At 41.9% G+C, this 22,100-nt stretch overlaps 2 protein-coding genes across 4 annotated transcripts in view; both read right to left on the bottom strand.

Moving 5' to 3' along the window:
• LOC134464787 (myelin regulatory factor-like protein) overlaps positions 1-3,216 on the bottom strand; it is a 33,263-nt gene extending 30,047 nt beyond the window's left edge. The window contains exons 1-2 of the mRNA XM_063218132.1: positions 2,982-3,216; positions 1,098-1,185 (exon numbers count right to left, since the gene is read on the bottom strand). Coding sequence (XP_063074202.1) covers positions 1,098-1,161 — 64 coding nt within the window. The 5' untranslated portion in view covers positions 1,162-1,185; positions 2,982-3,216. The remainder of the gene's footprint in view (positions 1-1,097; positions 1,186-2,981) is intronic.
• Positions 3,217-5,699: 2,483 nt separating this feature from the next.
• Positions 5,700-22,100, bottom strand: part of rab3ip (RAB3A interacting protein (rabin3)) — a 71,441-nt gene continuing 55,040 nt past the window's right edge. For 2 of the 3 annotated variants that reach the window (XM_063216839.1, XM_063216841.1), the window contains 5 exons: positions 19,073-19,185; positions 15,013-15,036; positions 13,393-13,492; positions 12,491-12,560; positions 5,700-6,355 (listed from right to left, as the gene is read on the bottom strand). In XM_063216839.1, coding sequence (XP_063072909.1) covers positions 6,273-6,355; positions 12,491-12,560; positions 13,393-13,492; positions 15,013-15,036; positions 19,073-19,185 — 390 coding nt within the window. In that variant the 3' untranslated portion in view covers positions 5,700-6,272. The remainder of the gene's footprint in view (positions 6,356-12,490; positions 12,561-13,392; positions 13,493-15,012; positions 15,037-19,072; positions 19,186-22,100) is intronic. The other variant, XM_063216840.1, reaches the window with a different exon arrangement.

Genomic DNA, 22,100 nt, shown 5'->3' with positions numbered 1-22,100 from the left:
GCACTTTGTCGGAGCAGGTGTGCCGAGACCCTTAGACATCTTTGACAAAAAATTGCACCTAATTTTTCCACTTTTACATGATTTAAGTTAAAATTGGATAAAATGGTGTTTCTTACTTGGGAAAAGAAAATAATCTGCTTTTTAATATTAAATTTACGCTTTAAACTATGCATATACCCATGTGATTCATTTTTTTTACAGTACAATAATACATATTAATAGCTTCTTTAGCAGTTATATTACACTAATGTAGGCCTAGTATCAGCCATTTGGTGTGTGTTCCATTTTGGTATTGCCAGCTAACAGTTTTTTTTTTTTTTTTGCTTTGCTTCCGGACCCAGTCCATTATTAAGGTCTATGCAAACTATCCAAGCCCCATTACTGTGGAGTTGTTTGCTAAACCCCTGCCAGCATAGGTGAAAGAGAACACTTAAGAGGGGGCTTGTGTACATATGTGAATAACAGTGTCAAATAGAGTATGATACTAATGTAGGTCCAATGATCTAATGTTGCTAATAGTGATGCTATCATGTTTACATGTTTACACAGAGCCATCCAGGATTCTCCATGTGGAAGTTCTGATCTATTCCTGCAAGTAAAAGTGACGCCTATATATACTACTAGTAGCTCTGGACTTGTATTCGTAAACAATGGTTACTGTAGGAATTCCCATCTAAACCAGACCTCACATTAAGAAGATTGATTGATTACATCTTGTAATTTGATTTACTCAATTGTAGCCTACTTCAGCTCATCAGTAGGCCCTACTACTCATAGTTACAACACATTATGGTCTATAGCAGGGGTTCCCAACGTTTTCCAACTTGGGGCCTACTTAACATTTTCACAAATGTTCGGGGCCCTTGTCCTTCCCAATAAACAATAAAATGCAAATAAATCAACAGCAACACACACAAATATGATTCTTGATTTTTAGAAAGTGATTTCAAGGCCCACTTGGAATACCTTCAGGGCCCACAGTTTGAGATTCGGTGGTCTATAGTACCAAACGGTACTGTATCATGTAGGCTTAGCAGTTTCCGCTCTCTTCTCTTCTGAACTAATAATAAAAATATACTTCTTTTAGTTCAGCTTACCGTCAAAGAACTGTTGCAGGGCTTCAGTTTCTCCCAGGACGTCCATTAGACCTCCTCTCACCATGCAGGACTTCACTTCCCCTTTCACCTGTTAACAACATGGGCCACATTACAACCTTCAAACTACAAGATTTTGATCTTCAAGGTCTTTCTTGGCCACAGATAAAGGGAAACAGAATGGGGAGTCTACAGAGTAAATGACAGTAGGTGCCAAGAAAATCACAGCTATGTGGCTGGATTTTGAGTCTATTTGTACAGTTTAGACAATTTGTTGTGACATTCCCAGCAGGTAATGTGGAACAGTGTTTAGAACCAACCATACATAGGCTCCTATACTGTAAGCAATACTGTAGTTGTTTTGTTGACTTAAGTGAGCCAATAACTGACTATGTCATAAGACCTGTTTCATAACATTCATGCCCATCTCACAGCACTAAAACAAACCTTTTCCCCCGCACTTTAAGCCTTGAGCCCAGGGTTGGACCTACAGCGGCGAGCAGGGCATTTGCCCCTAGGCCCTCCCTTACTGGTTGTGGGGGCCCTATTATGACCTATAGTAGGCAGGATGTCTGGTGGGGTCCTATCTGTGTTTTAGTCTGGGGCCCTGTGTGCACTTGCTCCGCCACTGCTTGAGCCCTGCCTCTTCCCAGATAGAAGTGGAGTCAAAAGGGCACTAGGCCGCATGTAGCCTACTGTACGCCATTATGATGCTTTTTGTTGCCATATCATTTTATCCCCTTTTCCTTTTATGCTTGGTTACATGTATGCAGATGTTTTTTTAAAACTGATCATTTTTTAAAATCCGTTTCCTTCCATATAAATATGGTATTCTTTTTTAAGCACTATTGTAAACAGATGTGTTTTAGAAATCTCCACATAAAACTTCAGGGTCAGGGTAACTCCAGGGTAAACGGGGTCTTTGCAGAAGGGGTTATTCAAGCACAAAGAAAGAATTTGGGCAGAGATGCTTCATCACTGATAGTGGTACAAAAGAAAATTTGAAACTCTCAGGAGTCCAATTAGCTGTGAAACTTGCCGGCCTGCTTGCAAAAAAGATAATGATCTCTTTCTGGCACTATAAGACGGCAACCATTTCATGGGTCGATATTGGGCTCTTGTAAAAACCCATCCCTTGGCCCTGAAGTGGCCTAACGGTAGGGCACTGGGTTACTACGCTGCCGACCCGGGCTTGATTCCAGCCCGGGTCATTTGCCAATCCTTCCCCGTCTCTCTCTCATTTCCTGTATCTCCTCCACTGTCCTGTCAGAAATAAAGGCAAAAAGCCCTATATACAGTATACACACATTGGAGCCAGAGGGGCGTGCAGGAGAGCCAAAATACAATTTTGACCACTCTTTAATCAACTATATTTATTTACCTTTAACCACAACATCATAGCCATGAACATACTTAAATGAGACAGTCATGTATTAAAAATATGATGTCATATTGGCATACTGAACATATAATAAAATCTTGAAAATCTTCAAAACTTAAAATCTTGAAAATCTTCAAAAATGCCACTTACGCCCCTCAGGCTCTAAGCCCTCGAATATACTGTATGTATATATATATATATATATATATATATATAATATATATATATATATATATATAAAAAACATCTCAACAGCTGTTAAAAAAACAAAAACCAGATCATTTGCTAACCTGTGGTGTATGACCCCTTTGGGTGACAAAAATATATGCTGGGAGAGAGGTAATAAAAATGTGTCCACCAAAGATCAAACTGGTACTTTGTTGAAACGGCTTTGAAATACAAATATATTATGATCTTTTAAGTTGCTTACTTAAACTACAATGGATTAATCACATATAAAGCTAATTCTCCATCCTGATCAGGTATGGCATGCTGTCTTACTGTACCTTCAAAAGCAAAATGGCGATCCCAGAGTGTGTTAGGTGTTCCCTTGCGTCGTTCGGAAAATCCTCTTCTACGTACAATCCATTTCAGGAAAGATAAGGAATACACATGGTATTTCTTAACTGATTCCAATTTTCATATCCACAAATCATCCAAGTGATATCCTTTTGGTAACCAAGAATTCCTGGAATAATCCCAATTTTTATTTTTCCCGATTCCTGCAAATGGTGGCCGCAAAACTCCTGATCTGTCTTTGGATGTACTTTGTCCTCTGATCGCACAGGTAACACACATCCTCATACCTCATCCTGCGCAGGCGTGCACCTGTCTATGGATCTGTGTGTGTGTGTGTCAGGTGGCCTTGCACTGGGGCCATAAAGGAAGCATTCATTGCAATTGACAATTGTGACACACGCAGACACAGACACAGACACACGACAGGAGACGTTATAGACAGGCAAGGGAAGAGCAAGGCTGAAAGGTATGAAAGGCCTCTTATCTGCTCTCAAACATTTGCCAACAGCTCTCTGCCATCCCTGATATACAGCCGCCATACCCTCTCAACTGCCCTATCAAACAGCACTATGGCTGCCACACTACCTGTTTGCCTGACAAACAGCACCGCAAGTGTAAAATGAACACCTCTTGCCCATGAAAGAGTGTTAGTGTGTGCATTACCGTGGACCAGACTGGCCATTGTCTGGTCCATCACACAGACCCCATATCGCCCCTCTCCACTGCTCTGTCAAAAAGCACTATGAGCAGTGCTGCGTAACAATCTGTCTGCCTGACAAACAGCACCGTAAGAGTAAAATTAACTCCTCTTGCCTATGAAAGAGTGTAAGTGTCTGTATTACTCTAGACAGGGCCACTGACAGCTTTGGCAGGGCCCAGCACAAAGTCATCGAACGGGCTGCCCATCCAGTGTGTTATGATGCAAATCAAAACAAGCAATCTATCTGTGAGAAGAATCATTTTGCTGTGGCACTTTTTTTTGTTGTAGACAGAGTGTTGTGTCTTCACGCTCTTCTACAAATACTATGGGCTAATTCCTTACTCTGTGAATAACCACATCAGTTCACAGTCACTTCAGTATTTTCCACAACAGAGCAAAATATCCTAAAGTGTAGGCCACCTGTGCTCTATGTGTGTGTGTGTGTGTGTGTGTGTGTGTGCAGTACGTGCCACATGAGCATACCTGTCTACAGAACTTCCGATAAACGAGCCATATAATTTGAGGAACTCTCTGTGCAGTCCAGACAGCCCTGTCTTGAAGTACACACCTCTGTTATAGTAGTCTAAATCTTGGAAAATGTCCAAACTAAGTGGAATCAGCTCTGTGTTTTATTGCTCCACCAACCATGATCAAAGCCATGACCAAATGGGCTACTCTGACTTCTTTGAAATGTTTTTATGTGTAATAGTTTGGAGTCAGTGATGAGCTCCTTAGTCCCTTGAGAAAATATAAACATAAATCTTGACTGAGTGCTTTTTATTGACAATTGTGTTTGGCTATACACACACATGCGCACGCCCACGCACACACACACTTGAAGGACAGCAGATCAGGAAAGGACTCATACGGTGTGTACTTGAAAGGCATACTTCAACATTTGATAAAGTAAAGCATTGATTTTTGAAGTGTGAAGCCTGAACCCCAAAGGGTTCTTTGGGCAGCCTTTCAATTGCCAGAGGCGTCAAACGTAAAAGTAAAAAATAAAAAAACTTCTAACACAGGTAACTCATCTGAGTAACCAGTAGAACTGTGCACTGGTTGGATCAAATTTGCAGTGGAATCTTCTCAGGTTTTTAGTGATTTTCGGTAACAACACAGTTTATTTACATCATTAGGTACAATGGAGTAAATTGTGAAAGAGCTATGCAATATCATGTGCTGGAGTTGCACTTACATGAATTTACTTTTGAATTTTGACACCTCTGGCCAACCTCTGTGAAGAAACCCCTAAGTGATCTCTGATTAACCTTGGGATTCTTCTACGACTTTTAGGTTCTTCAGGGAGCTTTTTGGGCTCCCACAAAAAAACAGCTGATATATTTAGTTCACCTTCAAACATGTTATTGTCATTCATCATTTTTATTGATTTACACTGACCGACATGTGACTCAGACTTGACTTGGACTCTAATGTCTTTGGGCTCAGTCTTGTCTTGGACTCGAACCTCGGACTCGTCTCAAACTTGACTAGTTTTGGTCTTGTGCTCTTCTTGGACACTCCAAAGGTGGACTGGACCAGAGCCCTGCAGGCCACCAAATCAGAAATCAGAACACGAAGCCAGTGTAGAGGTATACAATTTTCTTTTTTCATTTATTTATTCAGTGTTCCAGAAAGGCACTAAAATAAAGTGAGAAAATTTTGATGAAACCAGGAGTGTCGAACGGAGATCAGAAATAGGGGAAAACTTGAGATACTGGAAACACACACACACACACACACACACACACACACACACACACACACACACACACACACACACACACACACACACACACACACACACACACACACACACACACACACACACACACACACACACACACACACACACACACACACACACACACACACACACACACACACACACACACACATCTATACACTTCCTATCTACACACTTGCATGCCCACACACAAACATAACAACACCACCACAATGTCACACATCTAGCTACTGTTAGGGAGGACTGAACTTTGGGGGTAGGTAAAGTAGACTCCAGACAAGGGGTTTATTTCTTCTCAGTGTCTAAAACTTCACGTTCAAAAGATTGTACAGGCTTCATAAAAGTACTTGTGAGGGTTAAAGAATAAATGCATATCCAAAAACAGCCAAAAATCCTTCATATTCTTTTCCTCAAAACAAGAAACAAAAGGAAAACGCAAAACAAAACAAAACAAAACAAACAAAGAACAAACAGACAAACAAATATTACTTTATTGACTTCAGCATTAGTATTACACTGAATGGAATAGGACTCAATTCAGCAGCATATAATTCAGTATTTTGTCCTTCGTTGGGATGTCTCAACGGATGGGGGTGGATGGACGCATCTTGCACACACACACACACACACACACACACACACACACACACGCGCACGCACAACTAGGAGTGTGTCCTTCGGATGAGAGAGTCAAAAGACTGAGAACTTGGAAAGCGAAGGAGACAAGAGGGCAGGGTGGGAGGGGCCCTCTGAAGTCTTCTCGCAAGCAGAATGGGGGAGTGCTTTGTCCATCAATGCGATAGGGGGCCCTTGATTGGTGGATATCCAGCGAGCTCAGAGGTCGTCTTTGTAGTAGCCCAGCTTGGCGTATGACATTTCCTTGCGTAGCTGCATGACCTCCCAAAACATCTGTTCAGCTGTGGGAGAGGAATAGGAATAGCATCATTAATGGCAGCATTTTCAACTTTGTTCAAGAATGAGAATAAATTCTCTGACTAAGGCACTCCAATTTAAAATGTCTTTAAAAGTCCTACATAGACATTAAAAAAAGGCCCACGCGTAGCAGCATGGATGTCTTCTTCAGGGTCCCTTTATTCTCATTCTTGAACCTGGATGCTCAATACCTTGGACTAAAGAGCACCCAAACCCAAGAAACCAACAAACTATCTGGATAAGAGCACACCATACGCTACAAACTTTAAGTGTCCTAACTTTGTTAGTATTCCTACTAGCCAGGCCGTGCCCTCCTAGTGACGCAACAGCTTCAGCATTGCTACTAGTCAGGGCCTCGTTTCCCGATAACGATGGTTCTTAGCCTTACGTGTGTCGTTAACCAGTGATCCTACGAATGTTCTTAGATTTCCTACGACTGTTTCCCAAAGACACTCGTACATGAACGCGCGTGCACAGCCTGTAAGATCATTCGTAGCGTCACTCTTAAGTATCGCTGTCCACATATGTGGTGCTGAAGTGTCCTCGGAGTGAACTACGCCGTCATGCTGCTAAACCATTTACAAAATGTAAGGCGTGTGTCTGTATCAAAAGTTGTTTTCTATAAGGGTGGGACTACATTTGTAGCAGTTTGCAACTATCGACAGGAGTTATTGTTGGCAAATGAAATAAATGCAAATGCACACACACAATGAAATCATGCAAAACCATGAGCTACGCCGTTAAACCAGACAAAGCGCGTGCAGTTGGCTACCGTGCTTAATATTTGAGAAGACAAGTAGGCCTAGGAGTTCCAAATTGGGATGCGCATTTGGGGAGCGGCGCGCAAAGTACCGCGTACTCAAGGCTTTAACAACTGTGAGGAACATTTTGTACGGCAGTCTGCTGTTAATAAAACAAAAAAATCTACACGAATCCCCATCGCTGCCTTTTTTTATGTCATAGTTTACCCTTAGCCTACAACTATCCTGTATTTTCTGCGTCGCCTTCCCTTTCTTAGGGTAGGCTACTTGAAAATGAAAGAGGGCGCAACGAAGCCAAGGGAGGTCATTTGGGAAATGCCGTTTGGGAAATGTTGATTGTTATGCTCTTGGTCAGACCAAGTCTCGAAGAGATTTGAAAGTCGATGATAATCAGGCTATATTCCTACATGAAACCAGCCAGGAGCAGTCTATGCTGCCTGTGGCACTACACTGCTGTTCGCAATCCGCCACTCCGGCCAACCCCCTAAATGCTTCCTGGACCACTGAAATCTGCATCCAATGAAATACAATGAAACACTGTGTCTCAAAAGTTCATGCACTCCAACGGACAACATTGTTGTATGTCCAAAATGGCTTACAGAAAATGTTCAGAAAAGTGTTGTGAGGTTTCTGAAATATGTAATCTGTGATGGGTCTATAGATTTTTGTGCTTTTATCATGAAACATGAAGCAATAATTTAACAAACACAACAGAGAGAACATTTTAGGTAATGTTGCCACAATAGCCAAACCAATATTTCGGAAAGTTTCACCTCCAGAGCCTCAAGTCTGTGCTCAAGTTGCAAAGAGGTAGCTTAAGGGGTATGCCACTATTTTGGGGCTTAATACAATTAAAATCGTTGGCCAGGGTTTATAAAGGTAGTAAAGCGTCTTCTTTTCATGTAAGCCGTTTTCTTGCTTTAAGACAAGTTATAAGAGGGAGCATGTCGCTAAGCTAGTGAAAGTCAATGGATCCGTGTAGCATGCTACATGATACAGTGATGCATTGACTTTCACTTGCTTAGCTACTTAGCTGAGCTTAATACTTAACTGTATTAAGCCCCAAAATAGTGGCATACCCCTTTAAGATCTTGTCAGAAGCATACAGTGGTTGAAAAAGTGGTGGCATAGATAAACCAGAGTTAAAGTATCTTTTGGGGATTTTCAACCCTTTATTTGTTTTTTGTTGTTTTTTTATGAGACAGGATAGTGGAGGAGAGACAGGAAGTGAGTTGGGAGAGAGAGACGGGGAAGGGCTGGCAAAGGACCCGGGCCGGAAATCAAACCCGAGGTGGCCGCGTAGCAGACGAGGGCCCTACGAGTGCCCTCATTACCAGGCCAACAACAAAATGGGTATGTTGTCCCGGGCCCAGTGGCCAGCACCACAGACAGACTTTATTGGTGTGTGATACCTTCTTTTCATATGCCGATCTAACCCTAAAAAAACTTTTGGACTCTGACTCTTTCCCATCATTTTGTCCATGACCTCCATGATAAACATCAGTAGGTCAAGGAAAGCCAATACTATTACAGTATGTCACGTGAGTACACCCCTCACATTTTTTCAGATTTATGAGTATATCTTTTCATAGGGGAGCATTAAAGAAAGTTCACTTCGACACAATGATAAGTGACATTTTCACAACATATATAACCGCTTACATTTCTTGTTCATTCAGAAAAAAAAAAAAAAATACAGCCATTAATGTTTTAACCTTGCCCCCGAAAATGAGTACACCCCAGATTAAAATCCTGTAGAGAAGGGGCCGTGTTGGCTCAAACTGTCTCTAAATAAAAAGGGATTAAAAGAGAGGTCATCGGTGTGCGTTTCAACCCTTCCTCACATTGAACTTTGATGAAAAAATGAAAAGATACTCACAAATGTACAAAAATGTGAGGGGTGTACTCGCTTACGTGACATACTGTATACAGCAGTAGGCCTAATTCTAGGGGGATGCTATTCAGTGAATGTCATACTGTCTGGCATTTAAAAAAAAAAAAAAATCAGCCAGTGACACAATACGCAAACAAATTCCCCACTCCCAACTCAATCAATCAATCAATCAAGAGTTTATTGTCATTGTCAATTGTCAAAAAGGCAACGAAATTGTGTTTCGGGTACAATACTTAGTAGCAGCGTAAACTAATACAAAGTTTAGTACACCTGGGACGAACTGCGCTACTGCGCGCATCCACCTTCACAAATCTTGGTTTTAGACAAGTGTTAGACAACATTGGGTAAGGATGAGGAGAAAAAGATTCCATAGCTCCACATTGCAAACACAACATCAAGGTATAGACAAAAAACCTCATTATGGCTATAAGCAGTGGAGACGCAGACATTGTACAAAACCGGGGGGAGGGGGGGGGGGGGGGGGGGGGGGGGAGGGGGGTCAGAAAGCGCGGAGGAGGCGTTGAAGAGAGGGGAGGGGTGGGCACTGGATAGCTTATCACCCCACTCTGAGCCATAGCTCAAACCGTCCCAGGGACGGCCTTGCACTGTCCCATAGCAAGTGAAAAACGTCTCTGAGGTGCAGAGAATGGATGTTTGCAAGTAAATGTCACACTGTCTCTATCATTTTATCTCTACTTCTCTTTCTTTTCTCTTTGTCTACTTCTCTTTCTATTCTCTTCTTTTTTTCTTTTTTTTTGAGACACAATCAGTATGCGTCCATGTCATTACATGCGAGCAAATGATCAGATTATAGTGTGGTTGTTCAGGTTGGTTAACCTCAATCTGATTAGAATTGAATTGTGACGCAACTCGAGAAAACCCATTGAAATAGATTGTATTATTATGGGCTCAGTTGGCACGCAACAGTTAGCTCAGAATTAGGAGTACTTTTTCTTTATTTCTTCTGCCCTTTTTTTATGCCTGACCTTTAGAGTAAAAGTCCACCAGAATAAGAGGAAATGTTAATCTGCACTTGTCACGCAAATTGAGAAATCAGACTGATATCAGATTAGTTTGTGTAAACTGAGGCCCTGCGGAATTCTGAGAACTCTGAGTATTGCTTTTCAGAGTAATGATTTCTCAACACATGACTCATGATTGGCACCCAAACCAACGCCTCCAACAACAAAAACCCTATCCCTCTCATCGCCTCCACGGCTACACAACCCAACACACATCTAACATCAGTGCTTCCAGCACTTAAACACCAACCTCTATCTGTTCTGACATAGCAAGAGTGTAGTCATGAACAAGTCTGGCCTTGACATCTGTAAGCTTCTGCTGGCGGAGCCACCATGTCACTTGAGTATCTGCTGTACTATATGTGCTCTCATTAAAGACTTTTTCAAAAGGTGACACACTGTCATAGTGTGCATTGTATGAAACCACTTAAATCCAGTTAATCTGTAGATCAGTTATGCAGACGAACTAAAAAATGTATTTCTTCTATTAATGATTTTATGGCTTTAGCTCACTATAAAGTTTAAAAGTTTTGAACACCTTGTATAACTTCAGTACATCTTATCTTAATATTTAATATTGTATACATACAGTAATATCATATACTGTCATATCAATGTTTAATGAATATTACCATGTGTTAGAGAAGCTAGAGTGTTAGCAGGCCCCAACTCGCCCCTTTTGTCCCTAATATCTATGCAACAAGTCAAGGTCTCTTGCCTTATCTGATCCTGTGTGTGTATTCTTTGATGTGCTGCATACCCCACACTTTCTAAACATATCTAGGCCCAATAAACCACCATAAAAGGATCACGCAGGTACACTTTTTTTGAACAGGTGCTTTCCAAAGTTAACTAACAAACGTTAACAAAATGTTAAAATGTCTAGATGGTGAATCGTACGCACGGCATTGCTAGAGGGAAATCGGAGAAAGTAACAAACAGCGAGGAAATCAGGAAAACGCAAATAGACTGTAAAAATGTGTAAAACAATTAATTCAGCAAAGAATTCTAGAAAAGCTACTTTTTCCAGTTAGCAGGAAGATATCTTCCAGGGTCAGATGGGACATCAAGTTGATAATAATATAATATAATATAATATAATATAATATAATATAATATAATATAATATAATATAATATAATATAATACAATAATGTAAAAATATAATAATAATAATAATAATAATAATAATAATAATAATAATAATAATAACAATATGCAAGGTAACATTTCTTCAGGCTGAATTCATCCCTGGGAACTTAGTATTAATAAGCACCATGAATCTTGTTGCAATGCTAAAATATGTCTTAGCACCTTGACTGCCAAGCTGAATTCTGGTCAGAATGCCAGCAATCCAGACCATGCTTGACGTTGTTTGTGAAGACACAGCATGTTTTGTGTTAGAGCTACGGACACTTCCTATGCCTCGTTTGAAATGAAAAAATCTCATAGATCGCACACATTTTGGTTCTTCATGCCTCCTTTCTAAAGTTATAGTAAGCTAAACAATGGCTACATTTTAGCAAAATCTATTTTTTGCCCCTACAAATGGCAATATAGCGTCATTTTATGATCAATAGATTTTGACTTTTGTAAGTGTTGTACTAATGTCTGTTTTTTTATCAGGTACCAAATTCACAAACAAGGTCTGTCGCAGTGCCTAGTTTCATAATATACTGTAGAAAAAAGCAAAAAACAGATTAGTATTTTATTGAGTTTCTGCTTTCAAACGCACAGGATTCAATATGTTCTAGTACTTTTTTGACAGTCAACGTAATATGTCTCAATTTCTACTGTACACATTCAATTGATATGCCCTTGTATATGTCTCCTATCCTAATTCCCATCATGCATCTGAACATGTTCTTTCAACTTACTGTAAGACAAAGCCTTGACAAACATTGCAAAAAATATGGCAGGTGACACTAGGGGATCGATTGACGTGTGACATAAAAACAGAAAGGCGCTGTTTAGCAGTGAGACTCATCGTCTGTACAGATTACAATCTTCGGCATACATAACCACATGAAAGCAATTCTTTTCAACAGACGTCTCCACACAGAACAAACAAGACATGCAACTGGCACAATGTGAATCTGCTGACAAGACAAGAACGAATTTATGTTAATGATTTTGAAGTTCAAAACGTCTCTGATATTCATTGCTGAATAAATTCACTCTGTTGTTTTTGCTGGTATGCTTCCTGATTAACTTGCACACTCTTCAAATTATATTAACTTAACATCCTAATCACATTTTTTTTAATCATTGTATTTTTTAAATCATTTTATTTGGATTTGGTATTTTCCAAATTGTTTTATTGTTTATTGTTTTATTGTACAAGTTTCTGTGTCTAAGTGCATATGCGTGTGTGTGCATGTGTGTGTGTGTGCGTGTGTATGTATGCGTGCGTGCGTGCGTGCGTGCAAGAGCTCTACTCACCATCTTGCTGCTTGACTAGGCCCTGTTGTATGTAGCGTATGTAGGTGAAGAAGTTGCAAACAGATGTGATCTGGGTATGAAGGCAAGTAAGAAACACAACCTGACGTCAACAACCTTGATCAACTAAACTGGAGACTATAGTCACAACAACTGCATCACATGACGTCAGAAACAATCGATAATGTACTACTGCTGACGTGATTGAAATGTGGTTTTACTAGTGAAACCCATGTTTTTAAAATATATTTTTGGACCTTTTTGCCTTCGTTATGACAGTCAGTTGAGTGGGACAGGAAACAAGTGGGATACAGTTGGGATATACTGTATGACCCAGGCCGGACAAGAGCCTAGAACCCCTTTGGCAATTGCCTAATAATATATGTGCATTAACGCTAAGTGCAACAGCACCTCAGATGCTATCTATATAGGACATGCAGTACACCATGTTGCACAGGTGAGGCATACCTGTGCAAAAAACCCCGGATAAACTAAATTATTGCACTCAAACTGCATAGAACAATTGCACAGTGTGTGACACCCTATACTTTTGTGCTTCCTTGAACTTATTATTGGCACTAGTTGTAGTTTATAACTGCAATTAATTTGTAAACACAGCTTCAGTCTTCAAAAGCTGTATTTAATCTCTAATACATAGCACTTCTGCAATGTGCACTTCTGATTAGGTGCTAAACTGCATTTCACTGCCCTGTGTTTATACTGAGTGATGACCATAACGTTGTATCTTATCTAATCTAATGTAGTCTAGTCTAGTCTAGTCTAATATACAGTAATATAATATAATATAATATAATATAATATAATATAATATAATATAATATAATATAATATAAATTATAATATAGACTGATCTGATATGTTTGCGCTGATGGTGCCATACTTACGCGGTAGCGGCAGAACGGAGACACGTAGTAGTAGTTGCTGGAGTCTCCGAACTTGATTCTGTGCTTGCAGGTTTTGGTCTGGCCACTCAGGGCGCACTTTCTGCAGGCGAGAACAGGAGAGGGGAAACGAAGTGAGACGGGCAACATAAGACCACCGCCAGAGGTGTCTGTCAGCTCCGGGTTCAGAAAGTAAGGTGCTCCTGGTCACACGTATACAGATATTTTTAAATGTGGATTTTTTAACGTATGAACACCACATGTGGATGAAAAAAATAAAAACTTCACTGTGACTGGTGCATTTTAGCCCCCTAAATTGGATATTTTTTTCGCCCAGCTGAAATGTAAACAAATAGCCTAGTTATCATCGCGCACTGGCGTTTCATGTCATTTCTCAGCATATTCCAATGTAAAGCGCTTCAAAATGATTAATCATAACCGCTCTCTGACTGGCCGCGGTTACCCTGCTACCAGAATGCCCAGATAATCCGGTTCCGGCAACTCGGGGTAGACATGACTTTCATTGGGAGGGATCAATCCAGGTTTACCAAATTAACCCAGGGTTAGTTCTGGGTAGTTTGAACTCTGATGTGTTTTCAAAAACATCCACATACGTGTAAACGGATTCTAAAAATCCAGCCACAAATGACCCAACCAGCTCATCATCAGCTGATCTTAACGAGCACTCAAGAAAGGTAGACCAGGAGCTCAGTCAAGTCACCTGTGTTGGAAGGACACCGTGTCCAGGCTGTTATTTCCGAACCGGATTTTTGACACCTCTGAGCATCGCAACATGACACCCTGACACCACCTCCTCGTCCCAAGCCCTTGCTGTGAGATGACCACCATTAACTGACAGATTAAGCATGACTTTCTCACTCACACACACAATATCACTTTCCATCTGTCTCTTGCTCTGTCTCGCACTCACCCACTCATATAACCTCTCTCTCTCTCTCTCTCTCTCTCACACGCCGCCTCGGTCTTCAGTCAGAGTGGTCCTTCATCAGCAATGGGGGAGGGGGATGAAGTGTCCGTCATTAAAACAAGGGCTCTTGGTAGTAATTTGCTGTGGTGCAGGGCTCTAATAGGCCTAAAAGGACAGCAGATGTACTGTTTCAAATCTATCCAGCCTTGACTTTCATTGGGAGGGAGGGAGGGGTCGGGGTTGTTTTTAATAAAGACTGAAACTGAGATAGAGATTAGATACGCAGAACGATGTATAAGAAGAATAGCGTTAACTACAAAGAAAGAGAGAGAGAGAGAGAAAAGTGGTGTGGTGTGCAAAGTGCATGAGACAATGATGGCAAGCGAGTATGTGGGTGAAAAGACTGACTAGATAATCAGAGAGATAAAGAGATGGCAGAAGGTGGGAGGAAGGCAGTCTAAGCGAGCAAGAGAGAGAGAGAGAGAGATATAGATCAAAAGATAGGCAGAAAGAAAGAAAAAAATGAAAAAGAAAGAAAGGAAGACAGAGGAGAGAAAAAAGAAAGAAAGAATGAGATGAGGAGATAGCTAGATACATAGATAGAGTGTGTGTGTGAGAGAGAGAGAGAGAGAGAGAGAGAGAGAGAGAGAGAGAGAGAGAGAGAGAGAGAAAGAGAGAAGTGTTCATTGACTTACGTGACTATTTCAGACCTCCAGCCACTAGATGGTGCCCCACACCCGAGCATGAGGAAGAGAGAGGAGGACAGGAGGGAGGAGGAGGACGGCAAACAAAACCCACACAACACAAAACCCACACCGGAGAGGAGAGAGGAGAAGAAGAGAGGAGAAAACAAAACGACAAAATGAAAACAAAGGGATGGAGAGAATAAACGGATGACAAAAAGGAAGGTGTTCAAATAGATTGACAGCAGAGCACAAGTGAAAGAAGCCAGGAAGAAGCGTGGCAAAGGTGGCGTGGTGTGGAGTGGGTGAGAGAGAGAGAGAGAGAGAGAGAGAGAGAGAGAGAGAGAGATAGAACGAGAGGAAAGAGAGAGTGATACAGTGTGAGAGATGCGGTGACAAGAGTGTCTAAGTGAGTGAATGAGTGTCTGTGTCTGAGAGAGAGAGAGAGAGAGAGAGAGAGAGAGAGAGAGAGAGAGAGTGAGAGAGAGAGAGAATAAGAGACACATAGAGGAGGATGAGAGGAGGAGTGAAAGTGAGTGCATGAATACGTTGTGGAGTTGGTGCATGTATGAGAGAGAGAGAGAGAGAGAGAGAGAGAGAGAGAGAGAGAGAGAGAGAGAGAGAGAGAGAGAGAGAGAGAGAGAGAGAGAGAGAGAGAGAGAGAGAGAGAGAGAGTATAATGGCCTGACCTGGTTGCTAGGAGACTGTGGCCAACCAAAAAAGTAAATACCGGCCGCATAACTGATCTTCCAGTTTAATTATTACCACAAAACCTTTAATTTACTGGAATGGCACGGCTGATTTGTGATTTTCATCAGTTGTGGCGGGAATCACCTTCACTTCAATAGTGTGTGTGTGTGTGTGTATGTGTGTGTGTGTGTGTGTGTGTGTGTGTGTGTGTGGGTGTGTGTGTGTGGGTGTGTGTGTGGGTGTGTGTGTGTGTGTGTGTGTGTGTGTGTGTGTGTGTGTGTGTGTGTGTGTGTGTGTGTGTGTGTGTGTGTGTGTCCAGCTCTCGCTTCCCAGGCACATTAAAATTTCAAGATTTCAAACACACAACATTTAACACCAAACCATCACATATTAGACAAACAGGGGAAAAGGAAACACTCTGACAAAAAATATCTTATAGGCATCCAAAGTGGCAATCATTTACCAAACTGTGATTTGGAATATGTAAAAAAGCAATAAATGTCCGTATCCAAGTTACTCATTACTGATGACCATGTAATTAGAGGAATAACTCATTAGCCTAGAAATCTACCCTGACCCTAGAGGCGGCAAATTGAATTTGCTACCGGGGGCAGTCTAGCGACCCTGAATCTAAAAGCGACCCAATGTTCTTCCAGTGAGGCCGATGTTCGATGTGAGTGATAGTGTGTATGTAAATAACATCAGTTGTGTCAGCTTTCAGCTGTGTAGGGGTTTAGCTTGCTAGTATGCTAATAACTCATCTCACCCCTGTTCCAGTGTGTTTGCATGCGTGTGTGTGCGCGTGTCTGTGTGTACTACACCTACACAATGAACTGTATCTGAACCTCATCACGTCGCCTATGTCGCCTATCACATTCTCGGTGAACCATTTTTCACTTCTCTCTTCTCGCTATGCCTCTATGGCCGCTAGGGCTGATCATTTGAAAAAACCTCCAGCACACTGAACATTTCACTCTCTGGGTCGACCTCAGACGAGCCTTCCATCGTTGCTTCCAGTCATTCCGATTCTCCATACATCTTTTCAGTTCACTGATACTCTGGGCTCCTGCATCGCATCCTTCTTCAGTATGTCCATTGTCCACATACTGTATATTAGTGTGGGACATCCTCTTAACCAGCACCCAAGTGATGGTTCTCATAGCACCAAACTGAACCTTTCACGGTTTTCTTTAATACACAACATTTTTGGTCCTAGATCTCCGTCCATCAGGTTAATGTACCTGATTTAATGAAAGAAAACAGTGAAATGGTCAGTGTTCAGTGAGAAGTTTTGGTAACACTTTATTTTAGGGATACATCTATTAGCACTAATACATACAATGTTAATGCCTGCATAAGTAACTTGTAAGGCATGTACTAAGCAAATGCTAAGGCCTACTAGGTCCTTACTAAGGTTAAATTGGTAATAAATCCCTCATTGTGCATGAACAAGACATTTGCGAATACATGCCTAACAAATGTTTGATTTTGCTTTGTACATGGCTTACAAGTTACTTATACAGGAACATTGTATGTATTAGTGCTAATAGATGTATCCCTAAAATAAAGTGTTACATAAGTTTTTTTTTCTTCAAATTGTCTGATCAGTGACCCATACTCATGAACGGCGTGACGTTTTCCATGTGCGTTACGCCCATTTATGGGGGAAAACAACTCATACAAGTCAATTGGTAATGTTGGGGTTCAATAAACGAAAGATACGGACCTGTAGACAAGCGTTGTTCACGCGCAACATGCCGAAAACGTGTTGTGTTGCCGGCTGTTCAAATAATATAGCCAAACAGCCGTGGCTGAAGCATGGAATCTGTTCATTTAGGTTAGCCGATGTAGCATGTAAGTCAATGAGACATTCGGTTTGTTTTCACCCATAAAGGGGCGTAACGCAAATTTAAGAGCAAAGTACCCGGATGGCCGTTCATGAGTATGGGCCATCTCCCTCGCACAGAGACCTGCCAGCTGAGATGTACGGGAATACAAATCTCAAGTTTAATTGCCCCTATGACTGAAAAGTCAACAAAACTCACTTCACTCAAAGTCACCAAGCATGTGAACATGGATTAACATAAATATGAAGCTAGACCGCTTCTGTGGAACTGTTAACTCTTATTTACATTAAGTGAAGCATGCTGGCTGACTGCATGTTTGCCCTTTCATTGGCATAGCCATCATTGCAGACCGTCAATGCACGCAGGCATGCTTCACAGATGACATAAGTTATATCGATCTAAAGCGGTGATTCCCAACCTGTTTTGTATTGTGTACCTGAGCCTTCTTGCCATACCGTGATTAACCCCCCTTTTCACCCACACTCTACACCTGCTACACCTGCTCCACCTACTGTGTGTGTGTGTGTGTGTGTGTGTGTGTGTGTGTGTGTGTGTGTGTGTGTGTGTGTGTGTGTGTGTGTGTGTGTGTGTGTGTGTGTGTGTGTGTGTGTGTGTTACTTCTTCTTCAGTGTCTTTTATCTCCTGTATTGTATCTATCTTAAGTATCCATCTCCTTATAGTTTAAGAAGATATAGATGAAGAAGACATAAAATACAAGGACAGATCGCTATCAGTATGGGATCTGTTTGTGACCTTGTGTGCATGTACACGTATGTATGTGTGTGTGTGTGTGTGTGTGTGTGTGTGTGTGTGTGTGTGTGTGTGTGTGTGTGTGTGTGTGTGTGTGTGTGTGTGTGTGTGTGTGTGTGTGTGTGTACGTCGTGTACCCTCAAGATCTGCAGCGTTGTGATGACACATACTGCAATCATTAATTGTACTTTACTTTAATATTAATGTTGTGTGTGACTATTTAGATTCAGTGCATATTTGCCTTGTTTACAGGTTGATAAACTGCATCATATTTAGTCACGTGACATTGTAAACATAGTGTGTGTGTGTGTGTGTGTGTGTGTGTGTGTGTGTGTGTGTGTGTGTGTGTGTGTGTGTGTGTGTGTGTGTGTGTGTGTGTGTGTTCCCCCGCAGGCCAGTTGTAGCTATGGTACAGGCAGGTGTGTTGATCTAAGCAAATGAGTCTGGGTGTCTGCCACATGAGCGGCTTGTTTTTCTAACTTGTGCCTCTGCTTCTGTGTGCACTTGTATCCGCGTGGGCGCATCTTTGTCTGCATGCACACTGAGCGCACTTACTACAGTGCGGTATGTGTGCCTGCGTTTGTGTACATGAAATTGAGCGCCACTAGGCCAATCTGTACGTCTGTGTTGGTCCGCGTGTGGGCTCTTCTTTATTAACGTTTATGAATGTGTGTGTGTGTGTGTGTGTGTGTGTGTGTGTGTGTGTGTGTGTGTGTGTGTGTGTGTGTGTGTGTGTGTGTGTGTGTGTGTGTGTGTGTGTGTGTGTGTGTGTGGAAGAGACTTACTTTGGTCCGCCACACTCCACGGCGGAGGCTTTGACGACGGGCAGCGGCTGGAAACCCACCGGCTCCACGCTCAGAGTGTTCCTCTCCACCGCCTCCAGGATAGCCGACCCCAGCTGTGAGACACACATGCGCGTGCACACACACACACACACACACACACACACACACACACACACACACACACACACACACACACACACACACACACACACACACACACACACACACACACACACACACACACACACACACACACACACACACACACACACACACACACACACACACACACGTTTACAAAGAAAATCCCACACACATACACAGGCAGACACAGATAGAAAGACAGACAGACGCAAAAACTTCCATAAACACAAACACAATCATAAAAAAAAATCCTACCCATGTGCACAAGCATTTAACACACCCTCACAGTAATACAGACAGACACACACACACACACACTGCAGTACTACATGCACACCCACATGGACATAATATACAAACAAGTAAGACACATAGTGTACAGAGACGGAGACTGAAATAGACATGTAAACACCAGGCTGAGACACAGACCCCCACTCATCCACAGGGAAAAACAAGCAATTACTCAAATACACATGCAAAACACAGACAACTGATGTTATTTACATACACACTATCACTCACACCGCACATCGGCCTCACTGGAAGAACATTCACTCACGCACTCACGCACGCACGCACGCACGCACGCACGCACGCACGCACGCACGCACGAACGCACTCAGTATGTTATTTGCAACTTTTATCACCTTAATTTCCTTCGGGATTAATAACACCTCTATTACTACACTAGGTAAGTAGGTAGTTTAACTCAGTAAAACACGGCCCCTATTATGAGAATGGCAATGACCAAGTTGATATGCATTACTTCAGACCCTGTACACCGTCATAGTGTATTAATGTTTTTTCAGGGAAAATCACACCATTGGTGGAAAGGCGTGCGTTAAGGGGCTACTGATTGCATTTTGTAAGATTTAATCTAGGCCCTGCACTTGAAATAAGGCCCTTAGAGGTGCTGCCTTCACACCTTCCCAAGGCCGGGCACGCAGTCAACATTGTGAGTTATTTGGAAGAGTCATCAAATACTTCACCTTCTCGCACAATGCTTTGTCACGCCCGGAGCCCCACAATGAAATGAAAGCCACACTGTGCCATGCCCTCTCAGGGGACATTGCTGAACGTCGGCCCAAAAGTTGCCGAACTTGCTGGACAGCATCTCTTCCACAGAGTTGGAATTTGATCCCTGTGTATGTGTGTGTGTGTGTGTGTGTGTGTGTGTGTGTGTGTGTGTGTGTGTGTGTGTGTGTGTGTGTGTGTGTGTGTGTGTGTGTGCGTGCGCAGGTTTGATTGCCAGGGCTTTTGCAAGAATCTGAGGCTTGCAGGGAGTGGCTGCTGTGCCTAAAATCTGCCACAAGGTGGCAGGACATCACGGCAGAAACAGCAGTGACACAGCAGAGCTTTGACTGTAAACACAAACAGGCCTCAGTCACTTTTGACACAACAGGTGTTAACGTTTTGGGGGCTGTTGGGCCTTACTGTTTAAGTCATACCTGCAATTGCTGTCAAAGAGAAAACAAAAAATGCATATGCAAGGTGCTGCCTGTTTTTGGGTCAGCACCCTCACAATTTACAGAACAACACTGAAGCCTGTTCCCAGCCGTAAAATTAGAGAAGACAGATGTAATAGACATTTTTCAATGCCCCAGTTGCTCATATTGGAAAGTCAACTAATCTAAGTCCCTCAATCAGAGCACCATATCTGGTCTTCAACTGTAAACAGAAAGCATGAACCACACAGACGTCATGGTTGGTTAGCGGGGTTTCTAGGCCACAATGGTTTCCCATCACCTGAATAAGCCGCACAGTACAGTAGGCTACAAACACACTGTGACACTTTCTTTAGTAATTGCCGTACCTATACTTCATTAATTCCACATCAAGTGAGTTTTATTTCATGTGAGTTTTATTTCGAAATGTAGTTTTATTATATTTATTAATGAACGTTTTTAGAGTGATACTGCTAGCATGGAGGTAAAATTTGCACGGCATTACTCAGAGAACGGTTGAAAGTATAGGAGAAAGGTAAAACTCAATTATTGAACTCAAGGGGATGTGTAATATGAGCTAATTTCCAAAAATGGGACAGTATCACTTCAAGCCTTAACCCTTTAAGGCTTGAAGTGATACTGTCCCATTTTTGGAAATGGGGCTCAATACAGTTAAAATCGTTGACTGGGGTTTATAAAGGTGGTAAAGTGTCTTATTTTTCATGTTAAGCGTTGTCTTGCTTTAAGACAAGTTAAAACAGGGAATATGTCGCTAAGCTAGTGAAAGTCAATGTATCCGTATAGCATTGTAGCATGCTACACGGATACATTGACTTTCACTAGCTTAGCGACATATTCCCTCTTTTAACCTGTCTTAAAGCAAGACAACGGCTTACATGAAAAATAAGACACTTTACCACCTTTATAAACCCCAGCCAACGATTTTAACTGTATTAAGCCCCAAAATAGTGACATACCCCTTTAAAGGGGCATTCCACCAGTGGAGACATGAATATGTATTGAAAGTGGGTCATATATATAGTAGTAGAATAGTAGCATAAATTTCTAATTTGATGCCTTCTTGACCAAGAAAAGGCAGAAAATTACTTTTTAGTACTTGTGGATTTGTGACAACCATCCCCATAATGCATTGCAATGCTCAAGTTCCACAGGCCACACCCAGGCAGCTCTGCCAGTGACTTACTGGAGCCTCAATGCCAGTGATTTCAAAAGCACTGGCACACTGATCTGTGATAGGTCTATTAGCGCATTAGGTCCAACCCCCTATGTGCAGGGTTGAAAGGGTGGGGAAAAGGCTTGTAGTCTCAACAGAAATCCACCTTTCTTACACTTCCTCCTACAATGATGCAAAATGACGATTTCTGCATCATTGTAGGAGGAAGTGTTAAGAGAATACAGACTTCTCCTGTCTCAGGGGG

The sequence above is a fragment of the Engraulis encrasicolus genome, chromosome 15 (assembly GCF_034702125.1).
Source record: "Engraulis encrasicolus isolate BLACKSEA-1 chromosome 15, IST_EnEncr_1.0, whole genome shotgun sequence".
Classification (NCBI taxonomy): domain Eukaryota; kingdom Metazoa; phylum Chordata; class Actinopteri; order Clupeiformes; family Engraulidae; genus Engraulis; species Engraulis encrasicolus.
The sequence above is the reverse complement of the archived record's forward strand: the minus strand, read 5'-3'. Positions and strand labels throughout refer to the sequence as shown.